This window comes from Hippopotamus amphibius, chromosome 5, assembly GCF_030028045.1.
Source record: "Hippopotamus amphibius kiboko isolate mHipAmp2 chromosome 5, mHipAmp2.hap2, whole genome shotgun sequence".
In the NCBI taxonomy this organism is placed as follows: Eukaryota; Metazoa; Chordata; class Mammalia; order Artiodactyla; family Hippopotamidae; genus Hippopotamus; species Hippopotamus amphibius.
Window position 1 is genome coordinate 155,842,363 of NC_080190.1, and position 24,302 is coordinate 155,866,664.

The window sequence follows — 24,302 nt, forward strand, 5'->3', positions numbered from 1 at the left end:
ATTGTTGCTAGTATATAGAAATATACTGCATTTTTGTATTTTGGTCTTGTATCCTGCAACCTTGCTGAACTCATTTATCAGTTCTAGTAACTTTTTTGTAAATTCCATTTTTTACAAAGATGATCATGTCCTTTGCAAATAAAGAGCTTCCAGCCCACGCCTCTCTCAGCTTATGAAAAAAAAATTCAATTCAATTGTCTACAGGACAATCTTATTTCTTCCATAAATTGTAAGAAAAAAAGACAGGAAAATGAACCTATTATTAAGAGACATAGCAACTTATTGCTACTTTGGATCCTAATCCAAAGGAAGAAACCATAAAAAATATTAGGTATTTATATAATATAAATAATATATGTGTGAGAAAATTAGAAATTTGAACACATACTGGATATTTGGTGATATTAAGGGATTGCTGTTAAATTTTCATTTAGCTTTGATAAATGGTAATGGGATTTTTTAAAAAATCCTTAATTTGTAAAGAACATATTGAAATATTTACTGATAAAATAAGTCTGAGATTTACCTCAAATTCATAAGTAAGAGAAAGAAATGAATGGGGGGTAAAGATTAAATGATATTGGCTGTGAGTTTTTCGAAATTGGGTGACATCTACTTTTACATATGATTGAAATTATCCACAATGAAGTTAAAAAAAAAAAAAAAAAGCAACTCCTGACCTCCCTTCTCTACCAGCGATTGCCTCATTTCTTTCTATTTCTTTGTAGCAAACTCTTGCAAAGAGTAGTCTTTACTCTTAATCTGTCTCTCCTCATTCCCTCTTCAACCTATTCCACCCTGGCTTTTGTCTTCCCACACCACCACCAGCACACTATTGCCTGCCAATGTTACCATGACCTTCACGTTACTAAATCCACTGATCAATTCTAAGTCTTTGACACAGTTGATCACTCCCCTCTCCTGAGTGTTCTTCCTTCACTTGATTTCCAGGACACCACCCTCTATTGTATTGTTTTGTTTTGTTTTGCTATTATGCTGGTTCCCCCTTTCTCTTGCCTCTAAAATGTTGAAATGTTCCAGAACTGTTCTTGGTCCTCCTCCCTCCTCTTTACTCATTTCCTCAAAGACTTCATTCCGGACCCATAACTCAAATGCCATTTGTATGCTTATTATTCCCTAATTTACATCTCCAGCCTGGACCTCTTTCCTGAACTCTACACTTGTTTTCAATTGCCCACCTGGCGTATAACACTACAGTGCTTCTTAAACCATATGTAACAGAAGACTAGTTTTCCCCCAATCCATTGCAGACCAATACTTTGATAGAAAAAAAATGATAAAACAATTAAAATGCTGCCACAATGTCAAATTGCTACAATTTGTTAATGTTTAATTTACTTCCTGTAATTACCTCATCTGGGATAGGTAGCAAACAGTGCAAGGAAGGAATCACACTTGGAGCAGAACTAGGCTAAGAGGCATCTTAGACCAACATATCCAAAGCCGAACTCCTGCTCTTCCTCCTGAAACCTGCTTCTATCTCACCCTTCCCTATCTCAGTCCATAGAACATCCTTCCGGTTGTTGAAACAAAAAACTTGGAATAACCCTTGTTTTTTCTTTTGCTGTCGGCCCACATACAATCCTTCAGGAAATCCTATTGGCTCCACCTCCAAACGGAACGTGACCACTTTTCAATACCACACAGTTACTAAGCCCGGTTTGTGCCACCATCATGTCTAGCCTGGATTATTTCAATAGCCTCCAAACAGATTCTTTGCGTCTATCCTCCACCAATCCCCATCTCTAAACAGTCTATTCTCGACTCAGCAGTCGGAGTGCTCCTTTCAACACTTAAGCGAGATCCTGTCACTCCCCTTGTTTTGCTCAGTAAATCAAACTCTTAAAATAGTCTACAATGCCCTATGCGACCCATCTTATTACCTCTCTGACTTTCCCTCCTAATACTCTTCCCGAGGTAGGGGGAGAGACACGAGAAGGGTTGACTGAAAGGGGGAGGTAGAAGTACCAAGAAAACGACAGCTAGTGGTGGTCGGAGTCGCGACCCTCGTCTGTGCTTCACCGAGGCATCTCCTGGCTCAAGGACCCGGCTTCCCATTCGACTCAGCTTCACTAAATCCGACCTCCTTCTGCTAGGGTAATGAATCCCATCATGCTACAAGACTCCGATCTCACCTGGGGCGCCCGAGAGAAACTTGACATGTTTCCCCAGTAGCAGGACCGTCCTTTTTCCAGGATCCAGGACCGGTCCCTCAGCATCAAGGGCCCGGCGGGAAACTCATGCAAGCCGAGCATGACAGATCCTAGACAAGCCAGCACTTGTTTGCTTCTCCGCTTTTCCTGCATCTCCTCCAATCTTCCCACCGTAGCAGTTTCGTCATGAAGCGAGGAAATTATCTAGCTATTGAGAGAATAACCCCCGAAAATAACTCGCTTGCTGGAAAAGCTACGGGAAAGTGATGGAGGACACACAGTTTCCAGCCGATCTAAGTAGAAGGGAACCGGAAGTGCATAAGCAGCGCGGGGCAGTTTGGTTGTGGAAGCAGAGACCTGGAAACAGAGGCTCAGCTCTGAGAGATGGATCGGTACCTACTCCTAGTGATCTGGGAAGAAGAAAAAATCCCGTCGGCGGCGGGTGCGGAGGGGGAGCATGGGCCCGGGGCCTCGTCCGTTGAGGATACCGAAAAGCAGCCAGGTAAGCGCTGGGCCGAAAAAGAGCGGGAACGGCTTGCAGGAAGGAGAAAAACATTGCGATCAGGTTCTGCTGGGGAGGGACCTGTATGGAGTTGTCCCAGGAAGCTGTGACTCTCCCTGGGATCGACCTGAAAAAAGTATGATCTTCGTAGGAAAACAGGGACGAAAGTGTGGGTGCAAGATTCCAGCGCTCAGAAGTTTCCTAACTGAATAAATTCTCTATGCCTTGGAAAGTGAGTTTCTGTTCTTTCGACATGTATGCGTTCAATAAGTAGTTCTGGCACTTGTGTTCCAAATGCAGGTAATACAGAAAGGAACAGGATGGAAAAGGATCTTACTTTCCTAGAGTTTCCATCCTAACGGGAGGAGACATTCCAACACATAAACTAAGTTAAAAAACAAATTATAAATTTAAGACAATTCGGACCGTTTGAGACTGCGCTGCTTTTTGGTGCTTCTGTCTGGAATCTGTATTGCATTTTATTTAGTTTGTTTTGCTGGCGCCTCATTTTGAGGAGGGAGTGTATGTGGTTGTGTATAAAGTATCGTGACAGGATTTCTCTTCTCCGTTTAAAATTATTCTTTTGCGGTAATTTTGAATTTGTGTTAACTGGCAGGCATGTGCAAACCGGGAGCTTTACCTTTTTTCTCTGCTTGCTTTAAATTTATTATATCAAAACTTGAACAGAGTGTAGTTCTTTTATGTGCAATATATTGTGGTAGAGAAGCTCTGATGGTGAAGTTGGAATAGGTCTACATTAGGTAACTCTTGAGCCCAGCTGAGTTAGTTTTTTCTTTTTCAGACTTAAGAGCAGCAAATTTTTATCACCTCCTGAAAGGAAGCATTAGTGCTTCAGTTAATGCAGACGATAGTACTTTCCCTGGTAAGTACAACATAAAGGCCTCTTTTCACTGGCACAGCATTTGTATTGGAAATAAATTTAATTAATTTGGTCACATAGGAATCCAAGAAACACTTGTTGACTGTGTACAAGTTACCGGGGTAGGGAAGCAATGAAAGAAATACGAAACGGAAAAGATGCTGTCCCTCTCTTCCTGATGCTTGGGTGTCATAAAGTTGTTATGAAAATTATTTTAGGGTCTCAGCTTGAGTTTTGTTCCCTTTATGAGATTTTCTTGCCCATCTTTAGCTCCATATAAGATAGGGTAATGCGGCATTATAAGGAGGATTTATGATTTTGTCCTGAGTGCAAATACATTACTAATGTTCTTATTATACCCATGTCCTTAACTTTTTTTTTTCCATCCTTACCTCTTATTGATTCTCTTAAAGCATTTCATAATTGTTAAACTCAATAACCTCTTCTCCATTCTTATCTGCTTTAACTTTTTCAAAGTATTTGACTTTTAAACCACCCTTTATTTTGTAAAAATCTTTTCTCCTTTGGTTTCTATTGGCATTATACAGATTCACTTATTTACTTCTTTGATAATTATCCTCTTTTTTCTTCCTTTTCCTGGCCTCTAGTTGAGAGTGTCTGTCAAAGGCTCAGAAAAAGGGGATACCAAAACAGATCCAAAAGCTGAAGGAAGTTTCTGGAAATGCTAGGGAGCGTGTGCTTGTTGTGATAACTTTATAGTTCTTATGACGATACAAGCTGTTCCTTTCATCAGAGAACCTGTCTCTTGGGTTTCAACTGTCACCTTTGGGAAATTATTTCTAATATCTATATGCTACCCTAGCCTGTTGGCCAAGTCCTGGTAGTACTCATTAATTTTTCAAGTTGGTATAATTTAAGTCAGTACTACTATTATTATAAGAAAGATTTTGATGGAATATAACATGTTCAATTAAGAACATGTGATTAATTGCCTGTAAGATTGCAAAGTGAAAATATTTTGTAAAAGTTGAACACGTGTCTGGAACTCTAAAGGAGAGTGGAGCTGGAGAAACAGATTATAGAATCATCAACATATAGATGTCAGTTCAAGCCATGAGAAAGGATAGGATTGTTTTGGATAGTGAGAAGAACAGAAAATCTTGAACTGAATCCCAGGATTTAAAGGAGCTGAACACCAGTTTTTAAAGGAATGAGAAGGAGCAGTGGGAAAGATAGGCTCCACAGAAAGCAAGTGTTTTCAGGAGAAAGTAGTCAAATGTGTCATTTTTGATTTCTTTCTTAGTCTTATGTTGAGAGGTTAAGTACCAGCAGGACTAAAAACTGTTAGATTTAGAAACGTGTTTGTCATTGGTGACTTTGATGTGTGTAGTTTCAGTGGCATGCTGGAGACAAAAGAGCAGATTAAATTGGATTTGGAGGGGAATAGAAAAGGTAAACAGGAAATAGAGACTGTTAAGTGTAGATAGTGCTTTCAGAAAGTTATCTTCCTGCAAAAGTAAAGAAAGAGATTTAGTAGTAACTGAAAAAGGGAGGTGAATTTAAAGGTGATTTCAAAAAAAAAAATTTGAAAACTACTTGTGCATATTTAAATGCTAATGGGAAGGAAATGACGGAGAAGGAGAGATTGAAGATGCAGGCAAGTCATCGGCCTGGAGTCCCAGCAGAAGTCTAAGGGATAACCTTGATTGGAAGGGTAGTGCCTCTTACATGTTAACAGGGCAGAATGAGGAAAGCTCTAGTGGGAATACAGGGAGGGTAATATGTTTGCTGAGGGGATGTTATGGGAGTTACAAAATAATGGCTTCTATTTTCTTAAGGAAGTAGGAAGTAAAGTCTTCTGAGATTTTGGCAGAAATTGGTAACAGGCACTTAGCATCATTCCTGGCTTCTGTGAGTTCAGCCTTAGTTACCACATTTCTCTTTCTCCTTTGAATCCAATTTCTGTACATAGCTTTACATTCTTCATTGCTCTTCTGACTCACACCCTGGGGTGACCCTTAATTTCATATCTTCGTGTAATATTCCAGTCTCCAAGAAGAGCATCTTCTTTATCTTTAGGCTATAGTTACTCTTTAACTCCTCTCTCGTTAGCAAGGCTGAACCAAACTTCATGGTCTTTGAGGAGGGAATCATTTTCCTTAAAATAACTTGCACAGTTTTGTATTACTCAACAGTAATTGAGTGGGTGTATTTTTCAACATCTTTATAGTAGATTTTACTGTTTGAAATGATGATTAATATAATAATGTAGATTTTGAATTGTGATGAACTAAAGCAGAGTTTTCATAGCAAGCACATAATATTGCGCTTTAGGCAGATTCTCCTGTTTGAATTATTAGCAGAGATTTTAAAAGATCCACATTTTATTTATATATATGTATATGTATGTATATGTATATACATGTATATATACAAACACATATACATAAAACTTGGGAGAACTGTATAATATGTGTTAAAATTATATAACTCTCTAAGTACATATGCTGTAACATCTGCTTGTTTGTGATATGCCTTTCTTCTAATAAGTATGATTTTGTTTTCTAGCCTGTTCAGTAGGCGGTATACCTGGTTCCAGGAAGTGGTTCTTTGCAGTGCAGGCAATATGTGGATTTTATCAGGTAATATAAATAAGAAAATAGTCACTAATGAATGTCAGTTACTATAAATAATTCTAGGAACCCATTATTTAATGCAGTCTTTTCATATATTAGTTTTGTAGTTCTGACTGGGAAGAAATACATTTTGGTGCAGAAAAAGATGAAATTGAAGATGTTCTTCAAACAAATATCGAAGAATGTTTGAGTGCTGTTGAGTGTTTTGAGGAAGAAGATAGTAATAGCAGGGAATCATTATCCTTGGCTGAGTATGCTTATATGCTTTCTATAATGTCTTTAAAATGTTTGACATTAGATAGTATTTTAGCCGTGAGGGTGAAGGTTTGATATGTTAGTAGCTATAGTGAGGGAATTTTACATAATTCAAAGTTTTAACTCTTTATTTTGGAAGACAGGCAATGTGGGCCTTTGAATAAAATTCTTTACAATGCAAAAATTGTATCTGAAAATGTTTAGCTTCTGAAGGTTGCATAATTGCAGGAATCGTAAAAAGTGATATTTTAATTAATATGTCATTTGTTGAAGAAAAATTCTGCCTGTTATATTTCAAGAGCTTGCATAGAAATTTTATTTGAGGTTAATAACTGGCATTCAAACCACAGTATCATTTTCATTTTGCTATTTGAGACTGATATATATGATTTCTTTAGTTTATGTGTATTTTCAGCATTTTAGGCACCTTTAAAATCCATAGAGTTTCTGAGGATTATAGAGATGATTGAATTCACTTTTAGATTTTTAAATTGTGGTACAATATATAAGGTGATCCAGGTGATGTGAGTTTTGATTTTTTTTTTACCTTCGTGATATACCATCTCTGACCCATAATTTTTCCTTGTCATGTCAGTCTAAAACTACTCTTGCTTATTTTAATATTCAAATGTTATATTTCTGTAATTTGGTGCAGAGTTTAAAATTGTGTTTTCCTGTTTTCAAATCATATTTGTTTTTACTGATTAATGAATGGAGACATTGTAGAACCATTGAAAGGGCATTGCAACAGAGGCTAGTAAAAGTGGTCTTTAGTTATACGATCTTGGGCCAGTTACTTAACTTCTCTGGTGCTTTATTTTCTCATCTGTAAAGTGTTGAGATCCTTTTAGTTGATTTCTAAGATGCCTTCTAGCCTTAGGGCTCTTACCATTCCATACATTTTCTCACCACCATTAGAAGATGGCAGGTGTAGAAGTAATTATTTCTAGTAAGTGACCTAATAATTACTTCCACAAGAGGGAGCTTGAAAACTATACTTTACCATAAGAGGCCTTAAGTTTTTTAGACAATGGCGAGTTTATAATAAAGAGTTTAAGTACCTTTATGTTATATAATAAACTATTTTGAGAAAAAAATTCATCATATGGATTAAACGAATAGATTTTAAAAAATTGGAGGAGAGTATCATATTTTCCTGTCAGGGCTGGTACATGCCATTCAGAGAAAAGCAGCAGCCTTGTTTATTAAACACTCAGCAATACCTTACTTTTAGGGTTCAGAAATGTTTGGTCTGTTAGTTATGATTTATATTTAATGTACTAGATATAATTTAGGGAGGGTTTTTTTCCCTTTTTTGTTAATGTTGTTTATTTGTGTTGAGGGTGTGGCTAAGAACTTGGACTCAGGGATTGAATCCTAGCTCCCACACTGACAACTTCTGTGGACTTTAGGTGAATTATTTAAAGTGAAGATAAAAATAGTATTATGGTAGTGCCTCATGGGATGGTCATAAGGATCAAATGAGATAATGCTAAATGCTAGGTATTTAATAGTGTCTGGTTTATAGATCCATTTAATTAATATTATCTATTATGATTGTATGTAATGTGTGTGTATACATATATCTTTTTTTTCTTAACCTGCTCTTTTATTTTAGCCTATATGAAGAATCTGCAGAAAATTTGCATCAATTATCAGACAAACTTCCTGCTCCTGGTAATATTTTATGACTACTTTAAATAATTTTATCTTATCTTACATTTTCTGTGAATGTGATGAATTCAGTCTTTATGCTCATGTTCTCACTTCTAATTTTGAAATTCAAAATGGAAACTAATTTTTTATATGAAGTTGTTAAAAAACATACTCCACTACTTTATAATAAAGTACATTGCTGAGACATTACAATTTCCTTAATTGTTTTCTTTTACTTAGACAAAAATTAGAACTTAGGAAATTACTCATCTGTTTCCTTCTTCAGTTATTACTGAAGAAGAATCTTTCCACTGTATACCGTTGTTTTCCACAATGTTCTGTAGAACACCAGTCCCATGAACAACTCCTGGAAAAAGTTCTTTAACCTAGATCATTTGGATAACATCCTTTTATGGTGTGAAGTCGCTATACATATTATTAAATAGAAAGTCATGCATAAAAGAAGCCCTTGACTCAGCATTTTTTTACACAATCCATTTTCTTTTCCTGTAATGGAAAGCATATTTTATGAAATACTGTATCATACTATTCTTAAAACTGTATTTTGTCGTAAATTAATCTTTCTTTGTGTGAATCGAATAGCATGGAGACTTGTGTGGATACTTTGGCATCCACAAATACTTTTGAAGAGTTTTCTGAATATTTTCGTTATCGAAGGTCATTTATTAGGCAGATACTTGGTGTGTCTATAATATGTCAGGTATTGTACTAGGAGCTGAGTATACAATGATGAGTGAAGCATATGTGATTATCATAAAGGACTTTATAGCTCACAGTCTAAACCTTATACTCAAGATTATATTTTAGTATAAGATTCTATATGGAAAATAACTGAATACATTGATAAATAAACATCAGATTTTTATACAAAGTTCAAAATATGGAATGTACAGTTGCTATTTTGGCAAATTGGAATACTTTCGTCATGAGACTTTTATTTGGTGTCTGTTTCATTTTGATTTTTTTGGTCCTTCAGTAAAATTTATCATTTTTTAAAATTTAAAGTTTCATGAAGTTAACCTTTTCTCAGGAACCAGTGATGTTGTCAGTATAATTGAGTTTTCTGAGTGTTTTATTGTTCTTTAAAAAAGATAAATAATTTATTTAAATGTTACAGTTTTATACTAATTCATTCCCTTTTGTATAACAAAATTAAGTATAGGAGAACATAATGAATCTCACAGTTTTTTTTCCCTTTGTTCAGTACAATAGCATTGATGATCTCAAGAGCAATGTATAATTAACCACATAATTGGCGAGTAATTATGATATAGTTCATTATTTTTCTGGCGTATGCTAGCTATTTCAAGATCACATGGCTTTAAATCAAATGATGAACATTTAAAAATTTTGAACTCCTAAAGATGTGTATTGTTTTGAAGAATTTCAGAAATTAAAGTTAAAATCCTCCTTCATCTTCTAAATAAGCATAAAACTCAATTGTTCAGGGTACTGTTTTGAGACGTTTCAGATCTAACATCTTTAAAACATTACAGTTAATCAACTATGCTCCAATATAAAATAAAAATTAAAAAAAATTACAAAAATGCCTTTATATCTTTCTAGGAAGAGCAATGATAGATGTAATACTGTTGCCTTCAGATAAAGATCCTCCTAAATTGAAAGACTGCTTGCCTGCTGTAGGAGCATTAAAACATTTGAAGGAATGGTATTCAGCAAAAATTACTATAGCAGGAAATCACTGTGAAACGTAAGCTTCTTTGTTCATATTTGACTATCTGTGTGGTCGGTTTTTACAATTAACTTGCTATCCTGTTTTTAATAGACCCAGCATTTGAAGATTTTTTAAATATGACAGGATAGTTTTATGTCATACTGTGATTAAAGGTTTATCTATTGAGAAGAACCTGGATTTTTCTTATTTCATACTTTATATTTCTGAGAAGTTTTAAGTTTTTAGTAGCTGTTTTTGATGCTGTTTTATAGCCGTTATTGAGTATTAATTCTCCAAACGCATTGTGTATTTTTAAATACGTTTGTATTGTCCAGTGAGCGCCACGATAACTGCCATGGATACGTGGCTGCACCAGATTTATAATGTCATATCTGTTTTTCGTTTTATGTGCAATGTAGAAATAAATACGAGGGTGAGTCAAAAATTATCCGCACTCTGGTTATATTAAAACTTCAGTAAATTCTACAGCCAGAGTGCAGGTGATTTTTGACTCACCCTCAAATATACCATTGTGTTTTATGACCTTTTAGTAAAGATCAACTGTATGTTACAGTTTTGATCCTTAAGTAAGTATTGGATTTGTTAACTTCTTGATTTTCTTCATTCAGCAACTGTTTATTTTGCACTGTATGCCAAGCACAGCAATATATACTAAGTTAAGAAAGTGAGATTTGATCTTTTTTACTGAAATACAGGGAGGAACAGGAATTCAAATAGTCACGATAGTTTGTGATAAATGCTATTATGGAACTCCATGCAAAACTATGTGGGAACAATTTAGGAGAGCAGTTCTCCTTTTGAAGATAAGAATTCAGTTCATCCCATCTGTGTATACGTGTGTACATACATGTATATCTGACATGTTAAAGCCAATAAACAATAGTAGGAAAATCTATTCATCTGTAGTATTAAGGGTAATTACTCATAATTCTTGGCGATGTTGAGATTAAATGATAGCAACTTCTTCAGAGACTGACTTAATGATAGCAACTTCTTCAGAGACTGACTTAATGAATGTTTTGTAATATTAGTAGATAAAAGCAGCAATATAAACTTTGCATTTTTGCCTGTCTGGCTTGTAGTTAACTATAACCATTAGATCTAAGTCAAATTTAAAACCCTGTATTTAATTATCATAAACTTTTATTTACAGAAGTTGTCAGAAAATTGCAGAATACCTTTCTGCTAATATTGTATCTTTAGAAGATCTCAGAAATGCTATTGATTCAAAGGAGTTATGGAGGGGAAAGATTCAGATATGGGAAAGGAAGGTAAGTAGATTTCTGTTATAGTTTGCAAAGCAGACCTTTCGACTTTATTTACAACACAGATAGTTTAAGTGAATCCTAATGAAAATGTACCATATAGAGATATTTTAGAAAAGCACTATCTAAATAGAACTTTCTTGATGAATAGAAATGTTCTAAATTTATCCTTATACAAGAGCCCACTGGCTTCATGTTGCTCCTAGCACTTTATATTTGACTACTTCAAACACGGAACTGAATTTTTTACTTTCTTTTATTTTAATTAATTTAAATTTAAATAGTGACTGATTGTTCTGGGCCCTGCAGTTCTTAAATGTAACATTCTTTTAAAACAGAATTTAATATTAGTTAAGTTCATGTTTATCCAAGCTGCTTTATTTCATTGTGTGTATAAACTACTGGAAAACTACATAGAACGTATTTTCTTACCAATGATACCACCTTAAGTGATTGCTGCTTTCTGCTAACCAGTTGATTCTGAACAATTTTTTTTAACCTTACTAGACCCCAGATTTCTCAACTATAAGATGAGAATATTAGATTAGTGGAACCCCTCTAATCTTAGATTTCTATGAGGCTCCGATTCTATTTTGGGATCTCTTACTGTGAGTGAATATGTTTGGTGGTTTTTATAAGTTGTGTCCATGTTGAAATAAGTGTTCCTGGTATTTTATGTGTTTCTATCTGTAGGCAAAACTAAAACAAAGTTGCTTAATGTTTGTTCAGTATGGGAGCATGAATAGAACCATGTGTTTCTATAGAGATTTATGGTACTAACTACTAGACTTTTTTTCCCCCTTCAATTCAGCCTTAATTATAGTTTAATAAAACTTCTAATAAGGCAACAGGAATTAACGTTGGCTGGGCCCTTCTCATTGATTTGCATGCTAGCTCTTCTTCATCTCAAGAAAGTTAAATGTGCAGATAAATCTTTGCAAGTAGTTTTAGTGTAAACAAACCATCTAGCCTACTAGAAGAATGCAGGATACTATTAGCTGGGAGAATTACTATTGTATACATTTTTTGAAACTGCCTGTCCACAAACAGATAATGGCAGGATTCTGTGATTCTTTTATTCTTTTATGGGTAAGAAATTAAATGTCCATATCTTCCCAGGCTGCATTTAAAACTTGAAATCACTTTTTTTGGTGGAGAATAGCTTTTAGCCTAGGTGCATTATAGTGATTAAGGACATAGATTCTAGAGTTAGATTGCTTGCATTCAAATCCTAACTCTATTTTTGCTAGTGTTGTGTGAAATGGTAAGTAATATTTAGCCTCTTGGTGCCCCAGTTATCTTCATCTGTAAGATAGGTGTAATAGCAGTTCCTATCTCATAGATTTTTATGAGGTTTAAGTTATTTACAGCACAAAGTAACCATTCAGTAAGTGTTAGCTATCATTATTGGTACCATTACTATTATTCCTACTTCTGCAGGAATTGGTCTTTTTATCAACAACTTACATTGAAAGCAAACTATGTGTGAGGCACTGTCCTAAGGATCTAGTGGTGAATGAGACAAGCAAGTTCTATTTTTGCAGAACATACAGACTAGCAGGAAGCAGATACTGAAGGAAGTATATGTAAAGGAGGTTGCTTGGTTCTGTGGTTGTAGAGAATGGGCCTAGTGTACTCTTGCAGGCTAGTGAAAGGCCAAGGAGAGCTTTCTCTGAAAAATTCATGTGTAAGTTGGAATACGAATGATGTGTCCATAAATGGAAGAACTGCATTTTGAACCGAGGATCAAAAATAAGTTTACCTATGGTTTTCCTCTCAACTTTTACATTGCAGTAAGTTGTATTAATCTTTGTAACTTAATTCGTGATGCCTGTGACTATGTTCTCATCTTTTCTTTTCAGTTTGGATGTGAAATTAGTTTTCCTGAATTTTGTTTAAAGGGAGTCACACCCAAGAATTTTAGTACATCTAATTTAAAAAATTGCTTTCTTGACAAAAAGATAATACCATCAAAGGATAAGAGTATTTTGCCAAAGGTAATCCATTAATTGTTTTTGCAATCACCCATTCATGAATATTTTATTTTTATAAGATGTGTTTGAATCTTCAATTAACATTGCTAATATATGTGCTTAAGTGTACTCACTTGCATAACTTTTATTATAATTATAATTAAGTGCTTGAATTATACTGTGTTATCAGCAATGAATATTGGTGAAACTGTCATTATTTTAGATAGTTTTTAAAATGGAATGATCCTAACTTTAGATTGGTATAGGCCTGAAACCACTTTTGGTTTGAACTTAACTATGTGACCTTTCTAAGACTCAGTTTGAGGAGAGTATGATATAGTGGAAAGAGAACAGGCTTTGATGTTAGGTAGATCTGGGTTTGAAACCTGAGGTTGTCACCTATGAGGTGTTGTCACCTTGGGTAGGTTGATTAACTCATTTATGAAATGGAGACAGTAATAAACACTTATCTTACAGAGTTGTGAGGGTTAAATGAAGTAAGAGGTTAGCATCTGACATAGTATCTGACATTTGCTTCATTTACAGTTTGAGGTATTAACTCTGGTCCCATGTCTCCATAGATTTATTCTTAAAATGCAAGTAATTATAAAGTATAATAATTAAAAGGGGTTTAGTTGGCTTTTTTTTTACATTGGAAAAGTAAGATAAGAAGACATATTTATATAGAAGCACTTCAGAAATTCACTTTGAAAGATGCATTTCAAGAATGTGCAAAAAACATAGTGGTCATGAAGTTACAAGGATGCCAGATTGATGGGTAATATTTTCTGATCAAAGAGTGGTACAAAAAGCATATTTCTGATGTTGACACATTTCCTAATAGTTGTTCAGAATCGCTTACTTTAAGGAACTTACCATGACCATCTTTCACAGGAACATTAAATTCTTTTCTAAAGATTATAATCATAAGATTGATGACATCAACTTTTCTTCTTTGGTAGTACACCATTCAAGCAAATAATGTATCTGATTTTTGCTGCTATTGAAGAGAGATTTAGGTTTCAACTTCTTTAATTAGTGTAAGTCTCTCTGTGTCTCTGTATACGCACACACATGCAGATATACGTACCCACACATACATAAATATACACTATATGTGTTGTGTACTTATGTGTATATATACACACATTCATACACACAATCATATACGGTGAAATTACTCAGCTTTCTGCAAATTTAAAACTTTGTGTTGTTCGAAGATGTGTTTGCTTTTCTTTGTCCTTCTTGTGAAGAATGCTAGCCCTAGCTCTTGAAATACCTTCTTCACTAGCTCACTCTTAGTTCAGTTGTAGACTCTAACCAAAGAAATAGTGAATTTTATTTCTCTGAATGGAGCTTTCTTTGTTGATTAACAGTCTTGGCTTCACTAATTCTGTCTTTAATTACTTCAGTATTTCCTTCAAGGATTTTTTTTTTTTTAATCTCAGCATACCAGTCAGAGTTCATCCTGGAGTGTCTTTTCTTTCTCTTTCTCAGTCTTGCAGACCCTCTTCAGCATCCTAGCCTCCTGGCTTATCTGTCTGTCTTGCTAGAGATAAACAGGAAAAGTTGAGAACTCTTGTCCTCTGTTGCTTGCCTCTTTCTAAACTTATTTTCTTCCTGTTAAAACTCTTTCCTGTTACTAAGAAATCTCCATGTTTATCTCTCCACTCTGAAAGGTAGAACTGATATGGAAGAAATTCTTGTCTGCAATAGAGGATTAAGTGTTTGGCTTGCATAATGTGTGAATACCTGCTTTTTAAGACCCATTTTAAAGATTTAAACGCTGATCACTAATTTGCTCACTTTCATTTTATTCATAGTATTTGCAGTATTTAAAGTATTTATAGTATTTATATAATTTTAATTTCTTTTCTAGGTTTTTCATTATTACGGCCCTGCTTTAGAATTTGTGCAGATGATAAAATTGTCAGATCTACCTTCCTGCTATATGTCAGACATTGAATTTGAATTGTATCCTTTTCATTTACTTATTCATTATATTGATAGATCACATTTTCTGTGTCAAGTAGCGTGTTTCCTGGTACCACCACATTTAAGTATTTGACCATACTTTTGTTGTTGTTTTTTATATCAGTATACTTTTCATTGCCATTGTTTTAAGAGAAGTTCTACAACTTGCAAAAATGAATCCTCCATTAGGTGCTATATTTATGCCTCTAGAATAGGCAGAAGACTTCCTGAAATTGTTACTTATGGGGTAAGGAAGAGGGAGAAATGTTAGGAATCTGTGAAGAAAAACAAAATAATTTGTATGTTATTAGAATGTTCAAATGTTTCTCTTGCCATTGGCAGGATAAATATAAGCACCAATCTGCTGTATCTTTTTCAATACTTAAGTAAATATGAATGCTATCACATATACCTGCAAATATTCAACATATTTTAGACTCTTTTTTTAAGAAAATGCATCTAAGAAGTTTTAGGAATATACCTAAAAACAATATTTTATATAAAAATTATTTGTCATTGGCCAGAAATGAAACAATAGTACAGTGTTCTTGAATTTTTATTTAGAAGCTCCAGTTTTTACAAATCTCTGGTTCTGACAGTTTAGAATAATGCCATCTATTGTATTACTCTTTGTTGGTGTATTTTCAGAATCAGAAAAATAATTGTCCTTAAGGACAGGAGTAATTGTGAGTTCCTACAGTTAAGTTTTTGATAAATGAATTTAAGCACCTTGCGAATTGGAGAGGCAAACTTATTTTAGGGAGTAGAATTATTTGACGGTTACCATATTCCATCATTTCTTTAACTCCTTAGTACAGAGGATTGACAAAAAACAATATGAAACAGAATTCCAAGTTGCTTTTGGAGCAGATTTCTTCCCTGTGTGGCAAGGTATAGAAGGTGTTTTCTTTGGTGTTTTTGTTTTAAACTTAACATTTGCTTAAATGTTACTTAAGATTATTTAAAATTTTAGAATACATTAGGTTATTTTTTTCTCATTTAAATGGTTTTACTTTTATTTATTTTTATTAGCTCTATTCATTAGGTTATTTTTAATCTGCTCCTTTCACATCTGATTTCAGTTCTGTGGCAAGATAGTTATATACCTGCATTATCTTTTTCATGGTGGGATGGGTAGGTGGAGGTGAGGAAAAAATGTCTAAAGCGTCACTGAATTATCATTTGTAAGTTTTCAGGTTTTCTTTTTTAATTTTGGTGATGTTTAGAAGATTTTTAGCTGTTTCATTAGTTTCTGTATATATAACACATGATAGAATTGGTATATTTAAAAAATTTTTTGACTACAACATAAAGAATTTTAAGTGGAATCATCTAAAGTCAAGTACAGTTTTTAATAGGAAAAAACATTTTCTTTCTGGTTATTTGTTCAACTACCATGTTTCTATGAAAACAATTTTTAATGCACAGAATGTTCATTGGCAATATTTACACAACATTTTCTTATTATTTTAACAAGTACTCTATTATCAGATTGTCCTGCAGGAGAAAAATGATTGTTATAATATGGTTTCCCAGGACTTCCCTGGGCACAGTGATTAAGAATCTGCCTGCCAATGCAGGGGACACGGGTTCGAGCCCTGGTCGGGGAAGATCCCACATGCCACAGAGCAACTAACCCCGTGCGCCACAACTACTGAGCCTGCACTCTAGAGCCCGTGAATTACAACTATTGAGCCCACATGCTGTAGCTACTGAAGCCCACGCACCTATAGAGCCTGTGCTCCATAAGAAGAGGAGCCACTGCAATAAGAAGCCTGCACAATGAGAAGACTAGCCCTCGCTAGCTGCAGCTAGAGAAAGACCTAATGCGTGCAGCAACGAAGACCTAATGCAGCCAATAAATAAATTAATTAATGAAAAATAATAATAATATGATTTCCCCATGGCACTATTAATCAAATCTTGATTATAGTTCCCTTAGAAGATTGATGTAGTAAAGGAAATATGATTTTAGCTTTAAGAAGCTTGACTATAATAACTTAATATTTTGACTTCCAGCCTTTTTTTCCATGAAATTAATAGTTTTTAAATAGTACATCAAAGTATTTATTTGATGAAATGGCCTTTAAAGGAACAGTCTGAAGACTATATTAGCTTGTATTTTCACCTCTAAAGAACACCCAATATGCTACATTTTGAAAGTTTAAGATTTGTCTTTTATTATTTATCCAACATTAGTTCTGCTTTATGCACTGTATTAGATACTAGGGATCCAATGATGGATTTTACAGATGAAGACTCTATCCTCATGGAACTTACATTTTGGTAGGAAAAATAGAAAATAAGAGCTATGAAGAAAATAAGCAGACTGAGGTAGGGTAGTAGAGTGGAGGGTCCACCATAAACAGGTTAATAAGATCATATGTCTCTACGGAAATATGTACACAGAAGTCTTGTGAAGTGGTATAGTTTAAGAAAAAAAGTGCTAAGAATAAAACAAAACAAAACAATACAAAACAAAACTCTGTTCATATTTTAACCCAAATGGCTAAGTAGTTCACTCCGTAACCCTATCTAGGAAATGAGAATATCATTTATCATTAATCATCTCACCTATATTATCAAATTAGGGAGGGAAGGAATATGATACAGCAGAAAGTCTCAAGTAAAAGAACATATAGTTTAGAAAACTTCGGTTTAAGTCCTAGCTCTGCCACTCACTGTTTTATAGCTTTTTAAATTGTGAACTGGAAATAATAATTCCTGTTTTACCTATTTCGAAAAGTTGTAATGAAAAACAAATTGGAATATATTTTATAAACGGTACAGTATGATATAAATGATGATTACTATCTAATTCTTGTTTTTGAAGTTTATGTGGCCCAAATGATAGACACATTGAAGTGAAACGTTTTCCTGAAATGTATAAAGCACCAGATATCCTCTAGATATGTTGAAGTTATGATGAAATTTTTAAGAATTAGTTTTATAGGTAATGTTTCAAGTCAAAATCAGACATATACCTATAATTTAACTCAGGTATAAAATAATTCTTAATTTCTCTAGTTATTGAAGATAGGCAACTCTAATCCTAAAAGAAAGTTAAACTTTTGGTATCTATTAATATAGTATTTTCAATTGTTTTATTTTAAACTTGTATTAGATTGTCATTTTTATTGCATCTTGGACAATGACTATTGAAATATTGGACTGCACTTTACCAGTCAGGGACAAATGAATGGAACTTTAAATATATGTTCCTACTTTAATGCAGCAAAAGGGATAATTTTTAGAAACATATGTTATGTAATTTTGCTAATAAATCTCTAAATGTGAAGCAGTTCATTGTCCTTTTACGTTGGGTCATAATTAGTCTTACATTTTTGAATAAAAAAATTGAATTGCATGCTATTCCTTGAAAATAATCCCAGGGCTTTATAACATGATTTTCATTTATACAAGGTTTTTTTTTTTTTTTTTTTTTGGACTGTCTGTCAGTTGCTTATTGTAGGTATTATAGAGAATAAAGTAGACAAGGTCTCTCCTTGGGAAGCTGTCATAGTGCTTAAATTCTAGTGCTTTATGAGGTCAGCTTTTGAGCTTAAAAAAGATGTTTGATTAGGCCCAGAATAAAAATAAAAGCCTTTTAGTGGAAAACTTGTGTTATTAGGTTAGAAAAAGGCAACATAGGGTTGTTAGGGAATCATGATATCTATTAATCATATGGGCAGGGAATTTTTTTGTTAAAGGGGAGAATTTATAAGGTTAAAAACATGATTTCCATAGTGCCTCTTTGTTTGGGGGTTTGCCTATGGAAAAGATTGAATCGAAGTTTTGAAACTTTGGGTTTGAATTGTTATTTAGCTTTTAAATTTTGAAATAGAATGTTAACCTAGAAGGATCATCCTCAAATCTCTCAGAGTATATCTAATCATTAGCATATGAGTGAGAACAAGTTATCAGAATCCAAGTTTGTTGTGAATATAGTGTAAACTATTGACATAAATTTATTTTGTAGGGAATTATAGCTTATGAGATTTAGAAATGTTTATTTTCATATTTGTAGCAAATATTTAATAAAAAATAAGCTGCCTCAGAAATGTTGTCACTTCTTTTGCTAATGGGTCAGGACACATTTATACCAGGCTATAACTTATGCATTGAACTGCATTTAGCATTTCTACACTGTTAAGCTGTAGCTATAATTGTAGCAGTTATATAATTGTTAAGCTATAACTGGGGTTACTCACATTACAGCTTTGTCTACCCTTTGGGCCAGACAGTTTTGTTTTGCATTTTGGACTAAGAAGTCTTACTTATGCAAGAAGAAAAAACTAGGACTTAGTGTTTAGAAAATTAAACACATATCTTTTATTTTTTTTAATTTTTTTAAAAATTAATTTATTTTATTGGCTGTGTTGGGTCTTTTTTGCTGTGCGCAGGCTTTCTTTTTAGTTGCGGTGAGTGGGGGCTACTCTTCGTTGTGGTGCGCGGGCTCCTCATTGCCGTGGCTTCTCTTGTTGCGGAGCACAGGCTCTAGGCACATGGGCTTCAGTAGTTGCAGCACATGGGCTCAATAGTTGTGGCTCACAAGCTCTAAAGCACAGGCTCAGTAGTTGTGGCACATGGGCTTAGTTGCTCCGCGGCATGTGGGATCTTCCTAGAACAGGGATCGAACCTGTGTCCCCTGCATTGGCAGGCAGATTCCTAACCACTGTGCCACCTAGGAAGCCCCCATATCTTTTATAGTTAGTGATTATTTTCCATTCCTAAATATTTTTATTTTTAATGTCTAATGCTTGGCTATGTAAAATACATTTGACTTAAAAAGGTTATGGCTATAATAATAAAGAAAAATAAGCATATTTAATTTTACCTCCCTTATTTTATTCCTGATAGACTTATTTTTATATTTGTTAAGAATACGTAAGTAGGACTTCCCTGATGGCGCAGTAGTTAAGAATCCACCTGCCAATGCAGGGGACACAGGTTCGATCCCTGGTCCGGGAAGATCCTACATGCTGTGGAGCGACTAAGCCTCTGTGCCACAACTTCTGAGCCTGTGCTGTAGAGTCCGCAAGCCACAACTACTGAGCCCGCGTGCCACAACTACTGAAGCCCATGCACCTAGAGCCCATGCCCCACAACAAGAGAAGCCACCGCAATGAGAAGACGTCACACTGCAACAAAGAGTAGCTGCAACTAGAGAAAGCCCGTGTGCAGCAATGAAGACCCAATGCAGCCAATAAATAATAAATTAATAAAAAAAGAATACATAAGTAAAAATAATAAATAGCAACTAAGAATATTAATCAACTTTGTATCACATATCTCATGTAACCTGACAGTTAAAAGTGATTTTGCATTAGATTTGAGATCCATAGCAAATGCCTTGTCTAAATTTCCCCAAAATTTAAAAAAACATATTTTTTGGAACGTGCTGGTTTTGTAGCTTACATTTCTAAAATAACAGGCAAAATACAGCTTTCAGAGTTGCAGTTTGTTGTATTCAGTGCTTAATCAAACTGAGAATTTACCTAAATATATTATGGTGGGTTTTGGGGAACAAATATTTAATAAACATCTGTGTGCCTAGCTCTGGGAATACAAAGATGAATAAGTTGAGTTTGCTCATAAATCAGTTAGAAGCTGCTGTATGTTTTCTGGCATATGATTCATGATTTCTCTGAATTTTATACCTATTAGCATTAAATCTCTGATATCTAGGAACAAAAGTTTTGAAATTGCCTTTAGATTCTAATTTTGAAGCCAGAACAATAATCCATCCAGTCAAAAGTTTATAAAATTATGGCTCAGTATGACAGAATCTTTAGAGGAGAGAATTTGTGGCCTCTCATTGATTTGCAGATATACAAAGAAATTATATCCACAACCTAAACATAAATATTGTGAATAAGATTTTCAGAGATATATGACTCAGTGGAGGGAAAAGGAAAAGGGATACTTGTAACTTTGAATACCTTTCTCTGTTTTCTGGTTTTGTTTTGTTTTGTTTTTTGGTAGATGTGGGGCAGTGTTCTTGTGTGTTTTTTTTGTTGTTGTTTTGTGTTTTTTTTAGTTTTTATAGTGGAATTCTTGGGCAAGAGTGACAAAATACATGTTATGTATCGATAGGTGAAATATGAGTGGAAAATTGACAGATGACACTATTTTAGTGTTGATTTCAGTGTGCAGTCACTAAAAATATATTCTGTTTTATCCAGGTTGGTGCTCTTTTTGTATTGCCTTGTACCATTAGTAGCATACTTATTCCTCCTCCCAGTCAACTCAGTTCAAGAAAATGGAAGGAATATATAGCCAAAAAGCCTAAGACAATCAGTGGTAAGTAGTAAATTTTTAAGTTTTAATGGTGCAACATAATGTGTTTATCAAATTTGAAATGGAGATAACATTTCTTTAAGAGAAAATACAATATTCACTACTACTGATTAAGAAGGACCCATATCAGTTTAATAAGATTTTTATCTAACAACCTACTGCAACATAGAGTATATACAACCTTATTCATTTGTAAAGTATCAGTGTTCTAAACGCAGAAATTTTGGTTAATTAGATAGCTAATTTTATTGAGCGTGGGTTTCTTAGAGAGACATTTCAGGAATAAAATTTATGGAAATAAGGTGATTCATTTATTTTATGGTATATTAAAAAAAACTTGTGATTACAGTTTTCTGTAGAAATTAGTAGAATTTATTTAATAGCTTTTTAAATGCTGTTCAGTATTCTAAGTATTTTAGAAATTCTTGATTCATTTATTTTTATAATAACTTTATAAACATATTTATACCCATTTAACAGATCAGGAAATTGGGACTTGGAGAAGTTACAGAGCTATTAATTGACAGAATCTTGGCTCAAATCCTGTCTCTGCCAGTTAATAGCTCTGTAACTTCTGCAAGGATTTGGTCCCAGGCACTGTGCTCTTAACCACTGCGCTATATTGCCTCTCTAATAATCTATTCCATTCAAGATGTCACTAATTCATAAAATCAGGTTATTTAAATCCAAACTCTAATATTTCATTAAGTATTGTGGGTCAAAATGTTGGTTACTTGTCCAAAGTCACATAGCTAAAGTGTATTCCTTTGTACTTTGCTTCAGTGTGTTTTCTGTTTTAATTGAACAATTTGCTTAATTTAATTCTGAGCTTATACTTAGTTTTTGTGACCCATGATATGATGGGACTAAGAACCAGAATTGAAACCTATCTACTGAGATTGTAATCTTTAGAAATACTCTAGAACCCTAGAATTCTGAGAAATACAATTTTAAAATCAGCTGCTTGCATAGTACTTTATAGGAAATAGGTGAGATACCTGAATCCATTTTAGCAAGTGTTGAATTTGAAATGCAGATAGTATCTATGTGGAAATTTAAAGCTAGAGTTTGAAATTCAGATGTATATCTCTAGTGAGTGGTCAGGGCAGGAGATTTAAATTTTCAGTTTACCAGCTCTTTTGTTTTTCTATTTTACAACAAATCACCCTAAAACTAAGTGGCTTAAAAGAGCAAACACTTTATTTGCTCATATTTCTGTAGTGTGAGACTGGTTCAGCTAGGCAGTGCTTCTACCAGTCTTGCCAGTGGTCATTGATACGTGGCTGCATTGAGCTTGTGGATTGTTTGGAGGTTGGGGTGCAGGGACAGATGTCTTTCTCTCTCCTTGTAGTCTCAACACCTTTTCCTTGCTGCATGCTTTTTTCTTGTAATCTCTATAGCAGGTTAGCTAGAATTTTTACATGGCGACTCAAGATTCCAAAACATAGGAAAATTAAGGCAACCATGACTTTTCAAGTCTTATTCCCAAGACTGGCCGAACTCACTTCTGCTGTATTCTTACTTAGAGCTACTCACAAGAATGCGCCAGATTCAAGAGGGAGGTGACTATACAAGGGTCTGAATACTGGGAAGCCACCTATGTAAAAGCCCACCATGGGTGTATAAAAGTGATAGTGGAAACCTTAGGAGTGGTTGAAAAAAAACACATAGACACGTGGCTAGAGAAGAGAGCCAAAGATAGGACGTTTAGAAATACCTGAATTTAAGGTAAAGTGGAGGAAACGTTACAAAATGGTTTAGTAAATGGTGGTCAGAAGACAGACACTAAAGAATTATAATCATTAACATCAATATCAAAATACCACTTATTGCGTAATATAGAGTATGGTACAAAGTGTGGGAAATAAAGGGGAGTCACACTGGGTTCTTATAGTTGAGGAAGTAGAGGTGTATTTTTCCTTTGTGATGTTTATAGTCAAGTGAGGAAGGCACTTGGAAAAATCATTATAAATCTCTTTAGCTGGCTAGGTAACAGTGAAGTGGAGGATACTTCCAGAGTGTATGATCTAACATAACCTTAAGAGTTCAGGAAGGCTTCCTGGAGGAAGAGACATAGTTAATGTAGTTTATTATACCGTACTAATTCATGAAGAAATACAGCTTTAACCCTTTTGAACTCACAGGGAATAAGTGTATACCTGGCGGTTTTGGCAGATACCAAAATGAAATCAGAAATAGACTTACTGGGTGGCAGTAGAGTCAGTGTCACTATACTACATGGAATCATGGGATAATATCCATTTATCCATTTCTCAGTATTATATAGGTTTAAGACTTATTAACATGAATTGAATAGTAACATCTCAACTAGACTTGAGTGTATTCTAGACAGCCCTTTATTTATTTTTCCTCTTGTAACTTTTTCCAAGATAACTTATTGATTTAGAATTTACTCAGTTTTTTTTTTCCCCATGATTTTCATTGCAACTTTAAGAAAATAGCTTATCATGAGGTTTGATTTGATTTTTTAAAATTATCGCCTCTTGAAATTTGGGGATTAATATTGGTAACTTGTGAATAATAATTAGACATATATCACATGACCATCGTTGAAGCCAGGTTGTTGATTACTGATTAGGCTATATCATTAAGGGCTGATTAAGCTGACATGTTACAGTATTTTTTCTTCAATATCAGAAGTAGAAACAACCAAATTGGACAGTTGATTATTAAGTTCTGTTTTACCTATAACCCTTTTTGTAGGGGAAATTATTTATCCCATTGACAGAACTTCTTTTGTAAAGAGTAGCCAAGTTTTAGCTAGTGTAAGTTTTGATGCCTCTTACGTAGGAAAATGTCATATCCCACTATAGCGCCATTACCAATAGCCTCTCTCACTACCCAATAAGGTATTAACTATCAGCCACCTAAATCAAAACTTTCCTGATAACCTACTGAATTATGCCCAACTGTTCTCTGCTGTTGCCTTCCATGTCCCCTATCCTCCAAACTATGTCCTATTTCCTAAAACTATTCCCTGATTTTATA

General features: G+C 34.3%; 2 protein-coding genes across 9 annotated transcripts in view; one reads left to right on the top strand and one right to left on the bottom strand.

Moving 5' to 3' along the window:
- The window catches only part of MRPL13 (mitochondrial ribosomal protein L13), a 38,744-nt gene extending 36,455 nt beyond the window's left edge, over nucleotides 1-2,289 (bottom strand). Inside the window, exon 1 of one of the 2 annotated variants that reach the window (XM_057736258.1) lies at nucleotides 2,157-2,289. In XM_057736258.1, the coding sequence (XP_057592241.1) occupies nucleotides 2,157-2,276 (120 nt within the window). In that variant the 5' untranslated portion in view covers nucleotides 2,277-2,289. The other variant, XM_057736259.1, reaches the window with a different exon arrangement.
- A 199-nt stretch (nucleotides 2,290-2,488) lies between these two features.
- The window catches only part of MTBP (MDM2 binding protein), a 73,798-nt gene continuing 51,984 nt past the window's right edge, over nucleotides 2,489-24,302 (top strand). For 4 of the 7 annotated variants that reach the window (XR_009053892.1, XM_057736251.1, XM_057736253.1 and 1 more), the window contains exons 1-11: nucleotides 2,490-2,676; nucleotides 3,479-3,559; nucleotides 6,086-6,159; nucleotides 6,253-6,404; nucleotides 8,027-8,085; nucleotides 9,652-9,796; nucleotides 10,935-11,052; nucleotides 12,909-13,043; nucleotides 14,899-14,993; nucleotides 15,812-15,884; nucleotides 21,179-21,296. Coding sequence is in view for 6 of the 7 variants with exons in the window: in XM_057736251.1 (XP_057592234.1) it covers nucleotides 2,559-2,676; nucleotides 3,479-3,559; nucleotides 6,086-6,159; nucleotides 6,253-6,404; nucleotides 8,027-8,085; nucleotides 9,652-9,796; nucleotides 10,935-11,052; nucleotides 12,909-13,043; nucleotides 14,899-14,993; nucleotides 15,812-15,884; nucleotides 21,179-21,296 (1,168 nt within the window). In the remaining variant the exon portion in view is untranslated. Of the gene's footprint in view, nucleotides 2,677-3,478; nucleotides 3,560-6,085; nucleotides 6,160-6,252; nucleotides 6,405-8,026; nucleotides 8,086-9,651; nucleotides 9,797-10,934; nucleotides 11,053-12,908; nucleotides 13,044-14,898; nucleotides 14,994-15,811; nucleotides 15,885-21,178; nucleotides 21,297-24,302 lie in introns of all 7 variants that reach the window. The other 3 variants (XM_057736257.1, XM_057736254.1, XM_057736256.1) reach the window with 3 other exon arrangements.